At 65.6% G+C, this 16,706-nt stretch overlaps 2 protein-coding genes across 4 annotated transcripts in view; one reads left to right on the forward strand and one right to left on the reverse strand.

Moving 5' to 3' along the window:
• Positions 1-11,206, forward strand: part of GPSM1 (G protein signaling modulator 1) — a 28,184-nt gene extending 16,978 nt beyond the window's left edge. For both annotated transcript variants that reach the window (XM_032165646.2, XM_032165647.2), the window contains 5 exons: positions 2,325-2,395; positions 3,218-3,394; positions 8,548-8,704; positions 9,192-9,400; positions 10,871-11,206. In XM_032165646.2, the coding sequence (XP_032021537.1) occupies positions 2,325-2,395; positions 3,218-3,394; positions 8,548-8,704; positions 9,192-9,400; positions 10,871-11,077 (821 nt within the window). In that variant the 3' untranslated portion in view covers positions 11,078-11,206. The remainder of the gene's footprint in view (positions 1-2,324; positions 2,396-3,217; positions 3,395-8,547; positions 8,705-9,191; positions 9,401-10,870) is intronic.
• Positions 11,207-12,131: 925 nt separating this feature from the next.
• Positions 12,132-16,576, reverse strand: DNLZ (DNL-type zinc finger). Of its 2 annotated transcripts, XM_032165653.2 has the most exons (4): positions 16,264-16,576; positions 15,794-15,933; positions 14,951-15,003; positions 12,132-14,570 (listed from the first exon to the last, which is right to left on the reverse strand). In XM_032165653.2, the coding sequence occupies exons 1-4, from the start codon at positions 16,495-16,497 to the stop codon at positions 14,395-14,397; spliced, it is 603 nt and encodes a 200-aa protein (XP_032021544.1). In that variant the 5' UTR covers positions 16,498-16,576; the 3' UTR covers positions 12,132-14,394. The 2 variants fall into 2 exon arrangements, with proteins under 2 accessions (XP_032021544.1, XP_032021546.1); XM_032165655.2 differs by lacking the exon at positions 12,132-14,570 and having other exon boundaries at positions 14,724-15,003.
• Positions 16,577-16,706: the final 130 nt, after the last annotated feature.

Here is a 16,706-nt window from a genome sequence, read left to right on the forward strand (position 1 = left end):
GGAGACTGTCTGGAGCTGACGGAGCAAGGAGAGGGCCTCGTGGGCCCTTGTGTGAGACCCCCTCCCTAATGGGGCGGGGCCGTCAGGACCCAGCAGAGAAGGGGCAAGGCCTAGGCCAGCCCTTACCACCCCCCCGGTCCTTGCATGGAGAGGGGACTTAGGGGCAAGGCTGGGGCAGCAGGCAGGTGAAAGGCAGGTGATCCGGCTCCAGGGAAGTGAGGAGGGGTGGGACTTTGGATCTGCAGTGAGGCAGGGACTGCCTGGATTTCAGACCAGAGGTGGGCGTGAAGGAACGGTGGGCAGCTGAAAATCGGGGTTGCTGAGGTCTGAGCCAAGCAGGCGGGGCGAGTGCTGCCCTGAGGGGTCCAGCAGGCACAGGGGGCGCCAAGATGGTCGATGGGCTTGAGTTGGCCCTTGCACATAAACGTCTGGAGCTGGGTGAGGACAGAAATGATGACAGTGTGACGGTTAGCATCGGGTGGCCATGGGGCGGTGCTGGGAGAAGTTTCCAAACGTTGCCCTCGTAGGCGGGAGAGACAGGAAGCCAAGCCAGTGGGACGGGCCTGTCTGGGCAGCTCAGCCAAGGGCACTGGACTCACACTCAACGCCTCAGCCGACTCTGCAGACAGAAGGTGCGTTGAGCCGGGCGCAGCGGACCTTCCACCTACCACCGTCCATGCCTGGCCATGAGGGCGCCCGCCCTGGAGCCAGACGCAGGCTGTGTCTCAGAAGGGCATTTCAGCCGCTGCTGCAGCCAGGGCCCATCCATGCAGCGTCCTGGTGGAGGGCCAGGCCTGGCAGAAGCAGCTGTGCCGGGCCCAGGACCTGGAGGATGCGGTGGGGAAACCAACTTAGGCCCCCACGGCATTGGGGCGGCGGCAGAGGCAGAGCCAGGCCCTCAGGCAGTGCACACGGGAGATGGAGCGGGGCTCTCACTGGGTGTGTTAAGTGAAGGGCGTAGTAATGGGGCCAAGTCTGCTGGTCTGGAGATGCCAGGACTGGATTCTCAGAGCGCCCACTGATGCCAGGGCTGGCTCTGGCCCCGCCCTTGGACTCACACCGGGTGTGTGCAGGGCTCCTGGGCACAGCCTGTGTCCAGTGTGTCCACGGGTGGAGGGACGCTTGGTTCCCAGGAAGACTGGGTAAGGGTGGGCATGGGGGGGTGGGAGCTGTGGGTGATCAGGGAGGGGGTCCAGGGTCCTCCCGGCTGTGAGAGGCTCCCTGGAGATGTGCCAGGCATAGGGACAGCACAGACAGGGTCCTCAGTGTCAGCCTCGTTCTGCCGTCATCCCCTGTGCCTAGAACGTTCTGCTGCCTTTTCCTCGGCGGCCGTGCCCCATCCGTCCCGCCGCCTCCTCAGGGAAGCGCCCGCAGACCCTGGCTCTCAGCCGCAGCATCGGGCCCTTCCCACAAGGCTTCTTGCCTGGTTGAGGATGTTCCCCACTTCCCAGATTCCATCCCGTTTTTCCGTTCGCTGCCTCGTTTCTGATCTGCCAGGTCTGTTGTGCCCTGGATACAGGCCCCTGAGAGTGCTCAGGGAGCGCCTGGGCTGAGGTAGGGCCCACTCTCCCAAACTCCCAAATCCTTTCGGGCCCCGCAGGGCTGAGGGACACCCGTCTCTGCCAGGGCCGTGTTGGGACAGAGGCTTGAAGGTGGGCCTGGCTGTGGGGCTGCCCGGGGGCCCAGGACAGGCATTGGTGGCTCCGCTGAGTCTGTAGCTGGCCGGTGTTGGGTCAGGCAGCTGCGCCCCACCACCCCACTGCGGCTAGAGGAGATGGGGGTCCCTTGGGTGGAGACATGGCCAGTAGGGTGAGCCCAGGGCCAGGAGGGATGGACAGGAGGCCGGGGAAGGTCCCACGGCAGAGCTGGTCTTGGGGATTCATCTGAGGCCTTTGCCTCCCTGACCCTGGCCCGCCCCACCTGCCTCTGGGGCACAGCATGATGCACCCTCAGGAGGGGGGATTGGGTGGCCTCACAGAGGTGGCCAGGGGCCACAGGAAGGGTGTCCAGGCAGGGGGAACAGCAGGACTGATGGGGGAGGCCTGTCCAGAGCCGGGCCCTTCCAGCACCAGGAGCCAAAGCCAGACCCCACCTGGCCCCACCCAGGGTGCGCCCCGTCTCCACACCTATCCCCTTTGACTCTGACAGTGCAGTTGGGGAGATGCAGAGGACACTCAGACATGGCACTCGCCTCCACAAGGGGGGCGAGCTGGCTGTCAGAAAGTCATGGCCGGGTTGGTCCTTGGCCCCCCAGAGACTGGCCTGGCCCACCCGATGCGAGGTGCCAGGGTGGTGCTGGGCTGACCGGGTCCCTCTGTCTTCAGGGGCCAGACCCAAGAGGACGCAGAGGCTGAGCGCGGAGACCTGGGACCTGCTGAGACTCCCCCTGGAGCGGGTGAGCCAGGGACACGGGACCGATGTCAGCACAGCTGCTGCCAGAGCATGGGCAGCAGGGTTAATGAGGCAGAGCCACTGCCACCCACCTCAGCCCCTGTCTGCTGGGAGATAAATGTGCCCTCCTCGGCCTGATGCCCTGCATGGACCCATCTGCCACCTGCTCACCCGTGTCCCTCAGCGTCTGGCCAGCTGTGCCCCAGGCGAGGCATGGTCCTCACACATTTCAGGCCCCCATGCTCCACTCAGCTGCTATGCCACCACACCCTCGGGAGCCCACAGACAGGGACAGCCACTCCTGCCTGCTCCCTGCCCTCTCGGACTCTGCACGCAATGTGGGGACAGCTGCTGCAGGTGCAGGCGCTGCCTGCGGTTCAGCAAACCCACACAGACAGATTCGGGGGCTGCCTGGCATAGGGCCCTGGGCTGGCCCTGTGCCTGCCGGCAGTGGGTGCTGTGTGGCCTGGGCCGGCAGCCTGACCTCTCTGAGCCTCTGGTTCCTCTGGTGTGGACTGTGTTCAGTTGTGGATGACCGTCAGGGTTCTGCTGTGGGGCAAGACCCAGGGACGCCCACAGTCACTGTCGTTGCTGGTATAAGCCGGCTGATGTTTGGGGGGTGGCCACTGGCCCTCAAATGCCCCACCCTGCCTCTCCCGGCCCCAGCCAAGGGCCCACAGCCCCAGTCCTCTCCTCCTCCCTGGGTACTGAGCACCTACTGTGTGTGTCCATGAAATGGAGGCGGCCTGGCCTTCCCTTCAGGGTCCTGGGATGGGGACATTGGTTCACAATTGCCCAGGACATGCACAACTTTACCTCTCCCCAGGAGCAGAATGGAGACAGCCACCATTCAGGGGACTGGCGGGGGCCCAGCAGGGACTCGCTCCCCCTCCCCGTGAGGAGCAGGAAGTACCAGGAAGGCCCGGACGCTGAGAGGAGGCCCCGGGAGGGCAGCCACTCCCCACTGGACAGCGCCGACGTCCGGGTGCATGTGCCACGCACGGTAGGCGTCTTTGACAGCAGAGCCAGGCCAAGAGGGAGGAGAGCTTGGCAACTGCGCCCCAACTCCACTGCCAGCCAACGGGGCCAGGCCAGGCCCGGGCACTCCAGGGAGGCAGGGGTCCCTCCCCGGTGCACCTGGTGCAGTGCTGTCCTGGGACCCCGGTGGGGGCTCTGGGCAGGGCTGAGTGTTTAGCATTGTGGTCGCACCTGGCCTCAGAGGCCCCGGCCACCGAGGAGCCTCCTGGGGACTCTGGGCTAGGCTCTTCTGCATGGAAGGCCCCGCCTCTCTTTGGGCCTCAGTTTCCATCTTGTTAACCAGTTGCAGGCTGGTTCTTCCCAGCTTTTAGGTGGCCTCTCTCTCTGACCCCAGCCCCCACCCTCCTTTGTTGGGACCCTCCAGACCCATCCGCTAGTCACAGGAGCGTGTCCCTGAAAGGGACTGGCTGCCTTCACTGTGAGAGCCGGGCTGCACAGATACCCCAATGGGGTGCCTCTTCCTGAGGTGGCTCTTGGAGGCTCTGGCCAGTGAGGTCAAGCCTCCGTATCCTGCCAGGGCCCCGGAGGGGTGGACGAGGCCAACGCAGTCCCTGGGGGAATCCCGGGATCTCTGACACCTAGAGGGGGTCCCTGAGCAGAGGGGCCTGGGGGCACCCAAGGGGCGGGTGGGAAGCCCCCAAGCCACACCCATGGTCAGGCCCTGGTGTGGAAGCACCTTCAGCTCCAGCCGGGCCAAGGTGCTGGGGCCTCTCCTTGTCGGTGCAGGGGCCGGGGCAGGACCGATAGTGAGTGGGGTCATGGAGGGGATGCAGCTGGGTGGCATGTGCATGGCTGCAGAGCCCCTGGTGAGGGGACAGCAAGGGGCTAGGTCCACCCAGCGTTCCTCCTGGTCAGGAGCTGGGAGGCCCCACCCTGCCCTACCCCACCTGGGCTCAGGGTCACAAGTGGAGCAGAGGGTCACAGCCCAGCAAGCAGCAGCAGCGCAGCCTGGGGGCCACCTGGGTCCTCAGGGCTAGCCAGGAGCCCCCACATTGCTGTGGCACACAGAGGTGGTGGGAGAGGTGGGAAAGTTGCAATGACTGCCAAGTGTATGGGTGGACGGACGGGGGAAAGACAGACCGGTGGTCAGACTTGGGGATGGGGGACACGCCGGGCCTGTGCCTGGCAGGTGTCAGCTGTGCCAGGGCCACCCTAGCCACGGGGGAGCTGGTTGGTGTTCAGGGGCACCGACGGGCCAAGTCCGGGTTCAGAGGTCAGCCTGGAGCTCCCCCAAACAGGACGGCTGGGTTCAAACCACTAGAAATAGTCTGAAACTGTTCCTCTGTGGGCACCAACCCGCAGAGGGGTGTGGGTGCCGGGCTGGGATTCGCAGCTCCCGAGGCTGCCCAAGCCCATCCTTCCCACCAGCAGGGCACAGCCTCCCTCCCCTCATTCAGCCCCAGCACTGCCCAACTATCTGGGCTGGGTCCATCGTCCACTGACGGGAGAGGTGCAGAGGGAAGGGCACCCAGGGAGCACCTGGTCAGGCCTTCCCGGGGGTCTCGGTGACCCCCACAGCCTCCCTGGGCCTGGAGGGAGGAGCAGGACTGGGACCCAGGCACCTGCCCTGTCCTCAGCTGGCTCTGCCCATCACATCTGGGCTGCCAAGGAAGGAGTGGGAGGCTGGCCGCATGTGTGGGACAGACCAGAGTCAGCCGGCCTCGGGGGCAGATGGCTTTCTAGAAAGCACAGCCCCTGAGGGCTTCCAGGCTTCACGTCCCCCCAACAAACTGCCCTGGGTCTGGGCCAGCAGGGCCAGGGGACACAGTTCCAAGTGTCCAGCTGCCTGGCCCAGCACTCTGGAGGCCTTGGCCAGTGCCCCAGGGAGCCCCCACCTGCTGCGGACCCTGCTCCCCTGGCCCCTGCAGCCACCGCAGGGCAGGACGCCCAGGACAGCCAAGATCCTGGCCCCAGACAAACGGGGTTCCCAGGGTCCGTGAGGACATGGCAGGGCCTCGTGGCTTTCTGCTAACCTGAACCCCACTGGCCTTCCTGAGGTCAGAACCTTGGGTACCGCCGAGTAAGGACCGTCTGCACCCTGGTGGCAGCCTGCATGGGGACTGCAGCGAGGGTAGGTGGGGGACACATCCCTGGGGGATCAGTGGCTGGGTGGGTCCCCTTCCCCCTCTGCTGGGGTCCTCAGGGGAGGGCTCTCAGCTCTGAGTTGGAGTCCTCATCTGCAAAGTGCAGCTGATACCGATACTGCGCCGTTGCTATTGTTGACCAACCAGCCCCTGCCCCTCCCCACCCTGTGCCCAGACAGTGCAGGAGCCTTGCAGCCAGCACATTCGGGGCTTTGGGGTCTGAGGCGGTGTGGCTGGGTGTGGTCTAGGGGGTCCAGAGAACTCATCCTGGGGTGGAGGGTAGGGGGCAGGGCAGGGTTGGCCTCAGAGGCTGGAGAGAGTGTGGGTCCAACCAGGAATGAGACAGAGGGGCAGCAACCAGAGATTGGAGCTGAGCGGGCCCGGAGGCTCTTGAGCCAGGGCACTGGGGAGCCACCGAGGGCTGTGGGGCAGGAAGGGCTGTCCTGGACAGAGGAGTCCAGATGAGGACAGCAACCCGCCCAGGTCTTCTGCACCTGCCTCCATGGTCAGGCTGAATAAAGAGGTGGCTTTCCCCACCTGGCCCAGCTCTGGAGGGAGGCTCAGGGGCCCGGGTATCAGCGGGAAAAGGGCTCTTCAGCAGGCTGTCCGCCCACACAGCCCTCCAGTTTGCCCGCCCACAGGCACAGGGAGGGGGAGGCTCACTGCTGCGCTCGCTGGTGGAGTGTTTACAGAATGCACCTGTGTGTGAGTGCGAGCCCACGTGCGTGTGAGCTCGTGCGTGTGTGTGTGCATGCGCTCAAGTGAGCAGGGGCAGGTGCTAGGAGGGCTGAGCCCTTGCCCAGGGTCCTATTTAAGCCTCAGGCATCCTAGCCTTGAGGCAGCACTTGGCACTTTGGGCAGGGCGGTGGTGGCCCTGGGCACCTTGTGTCCTGCCTGCGCTCTGTGTGGCCAAGCACCCAGCGTGGCTCCCCGCTGCTGTGGAGAGAGCCTGTGATCCACGTGAGTCTGGGGTCCCTGGCATCCTAACAGGTGGAGGCTGAGGGAGCACACAGGCCTCTGTGAAGCTGGGTAGGGTGGTCTTGGTCAGGGTGCATTCCCCTCCTCTGCAGGAGAAACTGGGCTTGTGCTAAAGCAAGAGAGACTAGAGTCAGACTTAAGGAGGGACTCTGAGACCTCTGGGAAGGAGGGAACCAGGACTTGGGGCAGGGAGAGGTTACAGCAGGGAGGCAGAACCCTGAGTCCCACTGGATATGTTCTACTGGGACATAAATGCAGGGGCAGGTGGCCTTGGGGCCCAGGGTCCTGCTCCTGAGGGGCTCAAGGGGCCCCAAACTATCCAGAGCCTCTCCCCGTACCAGGCACTGAGCCACGGTTTTGCATCTGTGGTCTTGGGCCCCTGCCCCCCATGTGAGGGACGCATTAGCCCCTCAACAGCTGGCCCCAGCCTCAGGGAAGGGGAGGGCTACCCGACATGGGACCCTGAGAGGAGCTCTGCCATGGTGCCTGGGACATGGCCCCTGATGGGTCCTGCCTTTCCCGGGAGGGGCCTTGCTCAGTCCACCTGGGCCCCAGGTCACCTGGGGGAGCCCAGCTTGGGCCAGACGCAGAGGCCCCCCGCAGCTGTGCCCAAGGTCATCATAGCCCGGGAGTCAGTCCCTTTTGGACCAGGAGGCCACATCCTCCCGGGGAGGTACCTGTGTGGCCCCCCCGATGGCACTCATAGATGCTAGCAACCCCAGTGCCACCCTCTGCCTGGACCTGCAGCTCCCAGAGCCCTGGCCTAAGTGGATGTGGCCCTCCCCACAGCCTGGGCCAATTCTCCTCTCCCTCCTGGCTGGGGAATCCGGGGGAGTGGGGGTGTTGCCTTAGGCCTGAGCCAGGCTGCAGGACAGAGCCCTGCGGAGAGAAGGGGGTGCTAGAACTCTCCCTCCCCAGGTCTGCCTCAGGGACAGGAGGTACCTGAGGCTTCCGTGACAGCTGGGGACTGACTCCAGGGGCCAGAGCGAGGTGGGGTCTCTCCTAAAACAGGGCTGTCCACAGGGCCCCCGGCTCAGCTCAGGGGTCTGAATCCCAGCTCTTTTTTGTTCCAGTGTGACATTGGGTAGGTCACACATGTCTCTGGGCCTCACCCTCCTGTGCCCTGGGCTGATTCCAGCAGACAACTGGAAGCAGGACGGGAGCCCTGCTCCTGGGCTGTGGGGGTCAGGTGTCGGGAATTCCAGTTTTCTGTCAAGACAGCTGTCTGTCTCCTGGGCTGTGGGGGTCAGGTGTCGGGAATTCCAGGCAGCATCGGGCACCCAGGAGGTGCCATCTCCAACAACATTGCGTCTCTTGTTAACTCGTTCAGCTGTGAGCCCAGCACTTGCAGGCCTGGAAGAGGCCACCAGCCGTGAGATGGACAGGCTGGGGCCGGGCAGGGTGTGCCAGCACCGGTCGGGAGGTGGACGGGGCTTGGAACCATCACAGCCACGCTTCAGCCCTGGGGCCCAGACCAGGCCCTGTGAGGCTGGGTCACGGGGTGGACCTGCTTCAGCTGGGCCCCTCAGGGGGGCCACAGGAGACCACGCCCTCCAGCCTCCCTTGTTTGGGTGTGTGGACTGAGGCCCAGGGCGGGGTCATTCCTTCAACTTCATTCACACAGACACCGGTGAGGGCTGTGTGGGGCACGGACGCAGAGAGCTCGTGGCAGGGCTGACACAGGGTGTGGTGGGCACAGGGACGGGAGGCACGGGAGGCTTCCTGGGATGTCCGGGGAGTGTTCCAGGCCCAGGCTGGGGAGGCTGGCCTGGGGCAGGTGACGGACAGAGGCCTGGACCGGGGTGGCAGCCATGAAAGGGGAGAAGTCCGGGGGAGTCGGCGGGTGCCAAGAGTGGGTGGCACGTCCTGGGGGAGGGGTAGCTGGGTGCCAAGGGTGGGTGGCACGTCCTGGGGGAGGGGTAGCCAACGGGGCAGGTAAGAGTCCCGACCTTGGCCAGGATCTCAGAAGTGTGTGTGGCCCGGGCAAGCAGCCCCCGGTCTCGTGTGGGGGTCTGCGGGGCTAGCTTTGGCTGCGGTGACCCCTCTCCCTCCCCAGAGCATCCCGAGGGCCCCGTCTTCGGACGAGGAGTGCTTCTTTGACCTGCTGACCAAGTTCCAGAGCAGCCGTATGGACGACCAGCGTTGTCCCCTGGACGATGGCCAGGCCGGGGCTGCCGAGGCCACGGCCGCCCCCACCCTGGAGGACAGGATCGGTGAGTGCCCCCCTTAGCCGGACCCTCCCTTGGGCTTGTCTGCAGGGTCAGGACCAGGGCTCCTGTCCTGCTTCCAGTGAGGAGCTTTCGGGGGCAGACCAGCAGGCCAGCTGCAGAGCACCCCGTCACTGAGGGCGCCCTCCACAGCCCCCACAGAGCTGCATCCCGGGAAGCATGTCATCAGCCCGCCCTCCGGAACACACTCGGACCGCATGGGCAGTCTCGGGGAGGGGGGTGGGCAGGGCGTGGGAGACCGGCGTTCTCCTCCTATCACCCCCTGGAAGCCCCAGAGGTGGGCGTGGGAGCCACAGCAGGGGGAGCAGCTGAGAGCTGCCTAGGCCGTTCAGTGGAGACTCCCCCAGGAGCCATGGACCCAGGAGCACAGTGGGCTGGGCTGGGCTCAGAGGTCAGCGCACTGTGGCCGCAGCCCGAGCCTCAGGCCTGACCCCGCACTGGGTCCCAGGCCTCACCCTCTGCCCCCCCACAGCCCAGACCTCAATGACGGCCTCGCCCCAGACCGAGGAATTCTTCGACCTCATCGCCAGCTCCCAGAGCCGCCGGCTGGATGACCAGCGCGCCAGCGTGGGCAGCCTGCCGGGGCTTCGAATCACCCACAGCAACGCAGGGCACCTCCGAGGCCACGGCGATCCCCAGGAGCCGGGGGACGACTTCTTCAACATGCTCATCAAGTACCAGGTGGGCTGCGGCCCTGGGCGGGCATGGCTCATGGCCCCTTTGCCATCCACTTGTGTGGAGGCAACTTGTGTGTCCTGGAGGGTGAGATAGGCGCTGGTTCCACCGTCTCAGGTCATGTTTGAGGGACTCCTGGGGGACTCAGCCAGTGTCACCGGATGACCAGGGGTGTCTGAGCCTGAAGCCCTACTCCTGGGAACCCCAGGCTGCTGGGGACACCAGAGACCCCCACAGAAGGCAACCCCAGGACACCCCAGGCTGTGCCACCTCCCCCCCCGCCCTGCAGGAACTCAGAGTGGGAGCTGGGGGGTCACAGGTCCAGGAGCTCATGGCCTCAGCGATTCCCCACCAGCCCCCACACCCAGCAGGGAAAACACAGGCCAGATAGCACCCCCAGAGCAGGGAGAGCAGGGGGACCCAGGGCTGCCAGCCAGCTGGCGGGACAAAAACAGGGACCATCCAGGGACAACACAGCGGATGGCAGGGGCGAAGGGTCCAGCCCCAGAGGGCGGAGCCAAGGCCGGGGCTCCAGCCAGGCAGCCACGCCGGGAATGGCCTCCTCACCTGTGTGGGGGTGAGCCAGGTAGGATGGCTGGAGCGGAGAGTGCTGAGCCAACTGCTGTCCTAACTAGGACCTCAAACTCGGGGGTTCTCGCCACCCCGTGGGGTGCAGCCACTGCTGGGGAGGGGTTCAGGGTCCACAGACTTGGGAACAGGCTGGGCGGGGAGGCCGCTTGGCCCACCATGAACCAAGCCGGCAAGTTTCCAGGTCCACTGTCCTCCCCACAGCAGAGAGGAAACCGCGGCCCGGGCCCAGGCGTCCGACCAGCCACCTCCAAACCAGTCCCACCCAAGAGGCCCAGAGTCCCCTGTCCACATGCATGCCTGCACCAGCTCCCGTCCCTCCTGATCCAGGCCCTTCAGAGAAGCCCAGACGCCCCCTTGGCCCCCTGGCCTGCACGCTGGAGCAGGCGAGGGCCATGGGGTCGGCCGCCTGACCCAAGGGGGAGCCCTGGGGAGCGCCACACTTCGGGCTCCGGAAACTGAGACCTCAGGCCTGCCAGGGTCAGCCCCAGGCTGTGCCGGTTTCCAGGGCCGGGCAGAGGGATGGCCATGCATGCCTGTCTCTGGGGATCAGCAGATCTGGGGAGCAGGCATCCAACGCCGCCCTAGCCGCTGTCTGCTGGGCCTGGCGCACCTATGCCCAGTGGGAATCGTTGGACCTGCTTTTCCTGGGTGGGCCTGCCCTAGGCTCCTGCGGGGTGGGGGCAGGGCCACCAGAAGACTGCGCTCAGGGCCGGGGCTCCCAGCACAAGACCCCAGAGCGAGGCAGGCCCCAGAACCAATTTCCTGGGTGGACACGGGGAAGCCCGTGAACAGTGCACGCCGGCCTCTGGAACCGCCGCTGTTGACCCGCCCCGGACCACTGGGGCTGGGGAGGGTGAGGCCGCCAACTGCACTGTGTCCACCCAGTCCTCCAGGATCGACGACCAGCGCTGCCCGCCGCCCGACGTACTGCCCCGGGGCCCTACCATGCCGGATGAGGACTTCTTCAGCCTCATCCAGAGGGTGCAGGCCAAGCGCATGGATGAGCAGCGAGTGGACCTCGCCGGGGGCCCGGAGCAGGGGGCAGGTGGCCCGCCCGAGCCCCAGCAGCAGTGCCAGCCTGGTGCGAGCTAAGGCCCTGTGCCCACCGCCAGGCCCACCCTGTCCCCACTCCTGGACGCCGGGCTCACAGTCACAGCCATGTCCCCCCAAGGCCATCGCCGAGGACAGGCACCGGGCATGCAGCCCCACGGCCTCCCCGACCCAGGGCGGCAGGCTCAGGCCAAGCTGCCCGTGGTGGGAGGGCGTGCCTCCATCCTGGGCTGGCCCCCCATGGCCCTCAGCTTCCTCCCTCCTGCCCCGCCGCAGGCCGGACGGGGCCTTCGGCATGTCGGCCCCAACCTGGTGCTGTCAGACTCCCGCACCCTCTCCCCCGAGCCCTTCCCGTTCTGCCCTGCCAAATGTGAAACCCTGCTGTCTCCCCCACCCTCCCCAAAGGTGTCTCTGAGCCTCTTCTTGGGGCCACCAAGGACAGGGCCATGTTCTATCCCCCCAGAGCTGGTCTTGGGACGGCCGTGTGGCAGGCATGCTCCACCCCTCCAGCTTCATCCCGGGGCAGGGCTCCCTCCAAGCCTGTCTCCCCACTCCCCAGCCAGAGGAGGTCAGCAACCACAGAAGGCCTCCCAGACCAGGCACGGCAGACCAGGCTGCAGGGGCAGCCCTGAGGTGCCCCCCGCCGAGTCCCAGGGCCCTGCAGGGGCCTCGATGGGAGCTGGGCCTGTCTCTAAAGCAGAGGGAATGGCTGGGCCTGGTCCTAGGGATGCTTGCTGGCAGCGAGAACAGTGCCCACTCAGGGTGGGAGGTAGCACCAGGCTCTGACCCTCACCCAAGCGGGGGGGTCAGTGGAAGCTAGGGAGGCTTCACTCAGCTCAACCCTGCAGACCCCCCCATATGAGAACCCCCCTCCTCCCACCAGCTGGGGGAGATGACATCACTGCTCTCTCCATGGGGAGGGGGCTCGCAGGGCACCGAGTTCGGGATCCTGAGACTGGCAGGACCTGCTGGAGCCTGAGGTGGGCCCCAGGGGCCTGAGGTTGCCTCCTCCTGTCCAGACCCAGCCTTGGCACCTCCCAAGAGCGCCGAGGGCCCTACCATGGCCCCACAGCCCCCAGGGCTGGCAGTTCCATCTAGGAGGGTGCCTCTAGGCCCCACTCTTAGGCTAGGATGGAGAGGCAGTCCTGGGCCTGGCGAGGTGACCTGCTTCTGGAGGGGCAGGGCCGCACCCAAGGGCAGGGACAGGTGCCCGAACACAGGGTCTCCAGGACGTAGCGCCCCCCTGCATACTTGAATGTACGTGCGTATTTATTGCTCACATGTGTGTGCCATGTTGTCAATGGGTCCTTTCCAAATCAAGAGGTACATCTGTTTTTCTGTTTTTCCTGAAAAATAAAGTTGGCCAAGTGAGTGTGGTCCATATGGGCTTAGTCCCAGGGGTGGCCTGACCCGGGTAAGAGGCTGCACTGTGCAGAGTGTCCACAGATACCCACTGTCTGGGCCCTCTGAGACCTCAGAAAGATGGAGTTCCCACTGCATTTAACCACAGGGGATCTGGGGCACCGAGGGGTGAAGTGGCTGCCTGCTGTCACCACTGATTCCTGCACCCCTACCTCCTCATGCTCCCAGCCCCTAGGGAAACAGAGCATGCTCTGAGCTGACACCTGCGTGGCCAGGGCCAGCCCCCAAAGCAGCAGCCCCCAGGTCAGCCCCACGGCCCCTTGAGGACCCAGCCTGCTGCCGCCCACCAGCCACCAGGGGAGGGAGGTCCTTTCCTGGAGTCTGATCTGGCTGGGCTCAGGGTCTGGACACTGAGCCACAGTGGAGGAGCTGGGGGCAGATCCGCAGTCTTGGGGCTTGTCTGGGCGCTGCTTGTGGTGGGCGGCACCCCCAAGGGGCCAGCGTCGGGACACACAGCTGCGCCGGGCTGTCCTGCTGCCCTCGTCACAGCCCATCTGGCCATGTTGGCAGCCACAGCCTGTGCTGGTTGAGTCCATTGCCGCCTCCTCCTCTGAAGGGGCCTTGGGAACCAGAATCAACGTGTACTCCAGGTCCAGGGTCCCAGCCAGCTTGTGTGTAGTGGTACATGCACACAGGGTCCAAGTAACCGTGCAGGGCCCAGGACCGCTCACAGCCAGGGAAGTGCAGCAGTGCCCCCCATGCCACTGGCTGGGACAGCCTCTGAAGGTGCGGCTGAGGAACCTTCTTGGAGAGGCACGCTGTGGCGAGGGATGCCCGGGCCAGCAACCATCCCCGGGAGGCAGGGATGTCCTGGAGGGGGGAGGGTGCAGCGTGGCAGGAGATTAGGATGGCAAAGCCCCTTGCAGAAACCTAGCTGTGGGAGTGGGGCTGTGGGGAGGGAAGGGCGGAGGGAGACAGGGTCCAGGGGGCCTCAGGCAGGAGCTGGTGGGATGCTTCTGGCACGCGGGGGGTGGCCATAGGTCTTCTTTACTCTAGGAACCTGCTAGCCTTGGGAAGGGTGTCCCTCCAGGGCCAGCCTGGGCCCAGAGGTGCTGGCATCAGACAGAAAAGACATGGTAACGTGCACATCCCAACTACCGGCCTCCATCTCCCCATCTGTAAGAGGAGGGGTTGGCCTGAGCGGCTCTCCTCGCTCTAATTCTGCACTTCCAGGTCCGGACGGCTCGCTGGACCTCCCCCCATGCTGGTCCAGGCCCTCTGGAGGCAGCGAGGCAGCCAAACCAAGCCCAGCCCCACTGGCCCCTGCACTTCCAGGCCCCCAAGAGACCCCCAGCCAGTGCCTCCTCGGAGGAGGAGCAGGCTTGGGTGCGGGTGGCTCAGCTGAGAGGAGGACAGTTTCCACAAATGGCACAGGAGGCTCCGGGTGGGAATAATAGAGGGTTGTTGGCTGAGAGAAGTACAGGGGGTAATCGAGGCAAAGCCCACGCCACAAGCACACTGGGAACAATGCCGCCGCGCCCCGGCCTCCCATGGGCCGGATGTGAGCTGGCAGTCCCGGCCGTGTCCCGCTGGGAGGGGCCGCACTGGGTCCCTGTCGTGCTCAGTCCTGCCCCCACCTCCCACCTCCCACCTCGCCCCATTCTCTTCCCTGCCAGAGTGTGGCGGGTGATTAATGCTGAAGGTCACACTGCCCACAACGCTTCTGCAAATAAACAGGCTCCTGCATTTGCTCGCTTTCATAAACACAGGAACATCCTGCGCACAAACAAGGCTGGGAGACAGACCCCACGCACCTCAGAGGGCCCTGGGGCGTCCAGAGCACTGTCCACCGAGGGAAGGGGGCCCAGGTGGCTCCCCGGGGAGGGGCCTGGAGCTCCTAACACACGGCCATGCCATAGCCGCTCGTCCTGCCTGGGCCAGCGAGCAGCCTGGTTTGCTCACTGCTTCGTTGACAGCTGGCGGCCAAGGGCCAGGGCTCAGGCCTGCACTGGCTCACGGAAGGGAGGCCGCCAGAGCTGGCCAGGGGGACCGCAAGGGGCTTGCAGAGGAAGGCTGAGGCTCACGGGGGTGGTGACCTGCTCAAAGTCACGCAGCAACAACCAGGAGGGGCTCCAACTCCACATCCAGCCCCCTTTCCACGCGACTGTGGCCCCTGTGGGCAAGTGCAAGGTGACTCCGTGTAGGAGGAACCATGGTGAGGGGAGAAGTCCTGCAGATCCAGTGTCCCACCCAGCAGCACCAGGGATTCAGAGCAGTCGTTCTAACTCCAGAAAAAGAAAGGCCACCAGGGCCACAGGCCCCAGCATCTGGAAGTAACGTCTGTTTATTGATAGAAAACAGGCCATTTCCAGAGAGGCCCAGGGCCAAAACATCCTTCTGGAAGGCAGAAGTCCCACAGTGCCGGGGAGCACAGGGGTCAGCTCGGCTCCGTCTTGCCAGGGCCGGGGGGACCCTCATCCTCACCCGCTTCTGGAACAGCAGTGGATGTGGGGGTCCCTGCAGCCTCCAGAACCAGTTCCAGGGCCCCCTCACCTGCCAAACGGTTCACCTGCTCGCCTCTGGCCGCCAGGATCTCTTCGATATTTCTGGGAGGCAGGGAGGCAACATGGCTCTTCAGGGCCCCCCATCCGCCCTGCACTTCAGTTCCCTCAGGGTGCCCCATGGCCAGGCCAGAGCTGCAAGCACCAGGCCCAGCACTCCTGTGGCATCAGGCCACACGGGCACTTCGACGCTGGCCTGTGTGCCCTCAGCCCTGTATGCGCCGCCTCAGGAACCCAGTCCTGCTCCTGCCCCCTGTGCGCCAGAGGGAAGAGTCTGCAGCCCCGGGTCTGATGGGAGGACAGTCCCAGCTCCAAGGGCCAGGTATCACCAAGTGCCCGGCATGCTGGTCTCAGACCTGCTGTCGCTGTTACTGTCCTGCCCAGGACCTCCCGGCCAGGCAAGGCCTGGACCAGGCTCCCGACACCACCTCCACTGCTCCCCCAGGAGCCAGGGCCCAGGCCACACCGCCTGGTCCACACCCCAAGCCTTGCTGTGGGCCGGCCACCCCAAGACAGCAGAGGGCAAAAAAGTTCAACACCAGACAGGGACAAGGCTGGCAGTGACAGCAGAGGGCAGGCAGAGGCAGGGAGGCAGGGCCACAGGGCTGGCAAGATTTAGCAAATAAAAACGCACCCCCTACTTGGGGCATACTTAAACTCAAAAGCTATCTGGGGTTTATAGGAAAGTCTCATTTAACTGTGTGTCTTGTATTGATAAGGTGGCTGGATTGCCCAGGTGAGATCTATAAACCTCAACACTAGGGCAAGGTTCCCCCAGTGAGGCCAGGGTACTTTTGGGTGGACTCCTGGCCCAGCCCTGGGGTACAGGTCTCACCTCTTTCCATTCAGGTCTGAGAACCAGCCCAGGTTGTCCGCGATGATATGGTGGTTCTGGCAGCCGGGGCAGGTCACAATGACCACGCCTTGGTGATAGGCCAGCTTGGAGATGCGCTTGGAGGACCTAGTCCCGCAGACCTGGCTGGGACAGGGTAGCTGGTGAGGTTGTGAGGGCCACCATGCCCCTCCCAGGAAGACCCGCCCCTCTAGGGGTAGCTCCACCCACCTCACCCTCTCCGGGGAGGGCCCCGCCCCCGAGGGATAGCTCCACCCACTCCCAACCTCGCCCTCTCACGGGAAGGCCCCGCCCCAGGGACGGCTCCACCCCTCCTCATGGTCCGCTCCCCCGCCCTCCCAGAAACCCCAAGGGGTGGTGGCGCCCCTTCCTGCGACTTGGCCACGCCCCTCCCCGCATTCCCTGTGGGCAGCTTCTTCCAGCAGGGAGTGTAGCGTCAGCCGCGTGCCCACCTTGCAGGTGTAGACGAGCTGGTAGTGCGCCGCCTCCACGCGCCCCAGAGCCGCCGCGGGCCCCGGCCCCTGCTCGGAGCTTGAGCGCCGCCAGCCCCAGGCCCAGGCCCAGGCCCGCCGCCTCCCCGCGACCTCTGGACGGGCCCCGCGGCCCCACAGCCGCCTCAGGCAGGGCCCCCGGGGCTGCACGCGGCTCAGCAACCTCGGCACGCCGCCCAACGCAGCCCACAGCATCTCGCTCGCCGGCTCCGTCCGCCCTGCCCTGGCCCCGCCCCGCCGCCATCTTGGAAGTGGGCACCGGGCGGAAGCGGCCTTCCTGGGCTTCCGTTCCACGGACCGGGGGCGCGCTGCGCTCTGCCGCCCCCTGGCGGCCTGATGGGGCCCTGCGTCCACGTGCAGCTGGCACCCCGAGGACACCGCGGGCCCGCGCGCGTGTCCGAGCG

Source organism: Hylobates moloch, unplaced genomic scaffold, assembly GCF_009828535.3.
Source record: "Hylobates moloch isolate HMO894 unplaced genomic scaffold, HMol_V3 SCAFFOLD_10, whole genome shotgun sequence".
Taxonomy (NCBI): domain Eukaryota; kingdom Metazoa; phylum Chordata; class Mammalia; order Primates; family Hylobatidae; genus Hylobates; species Hylobates moloch.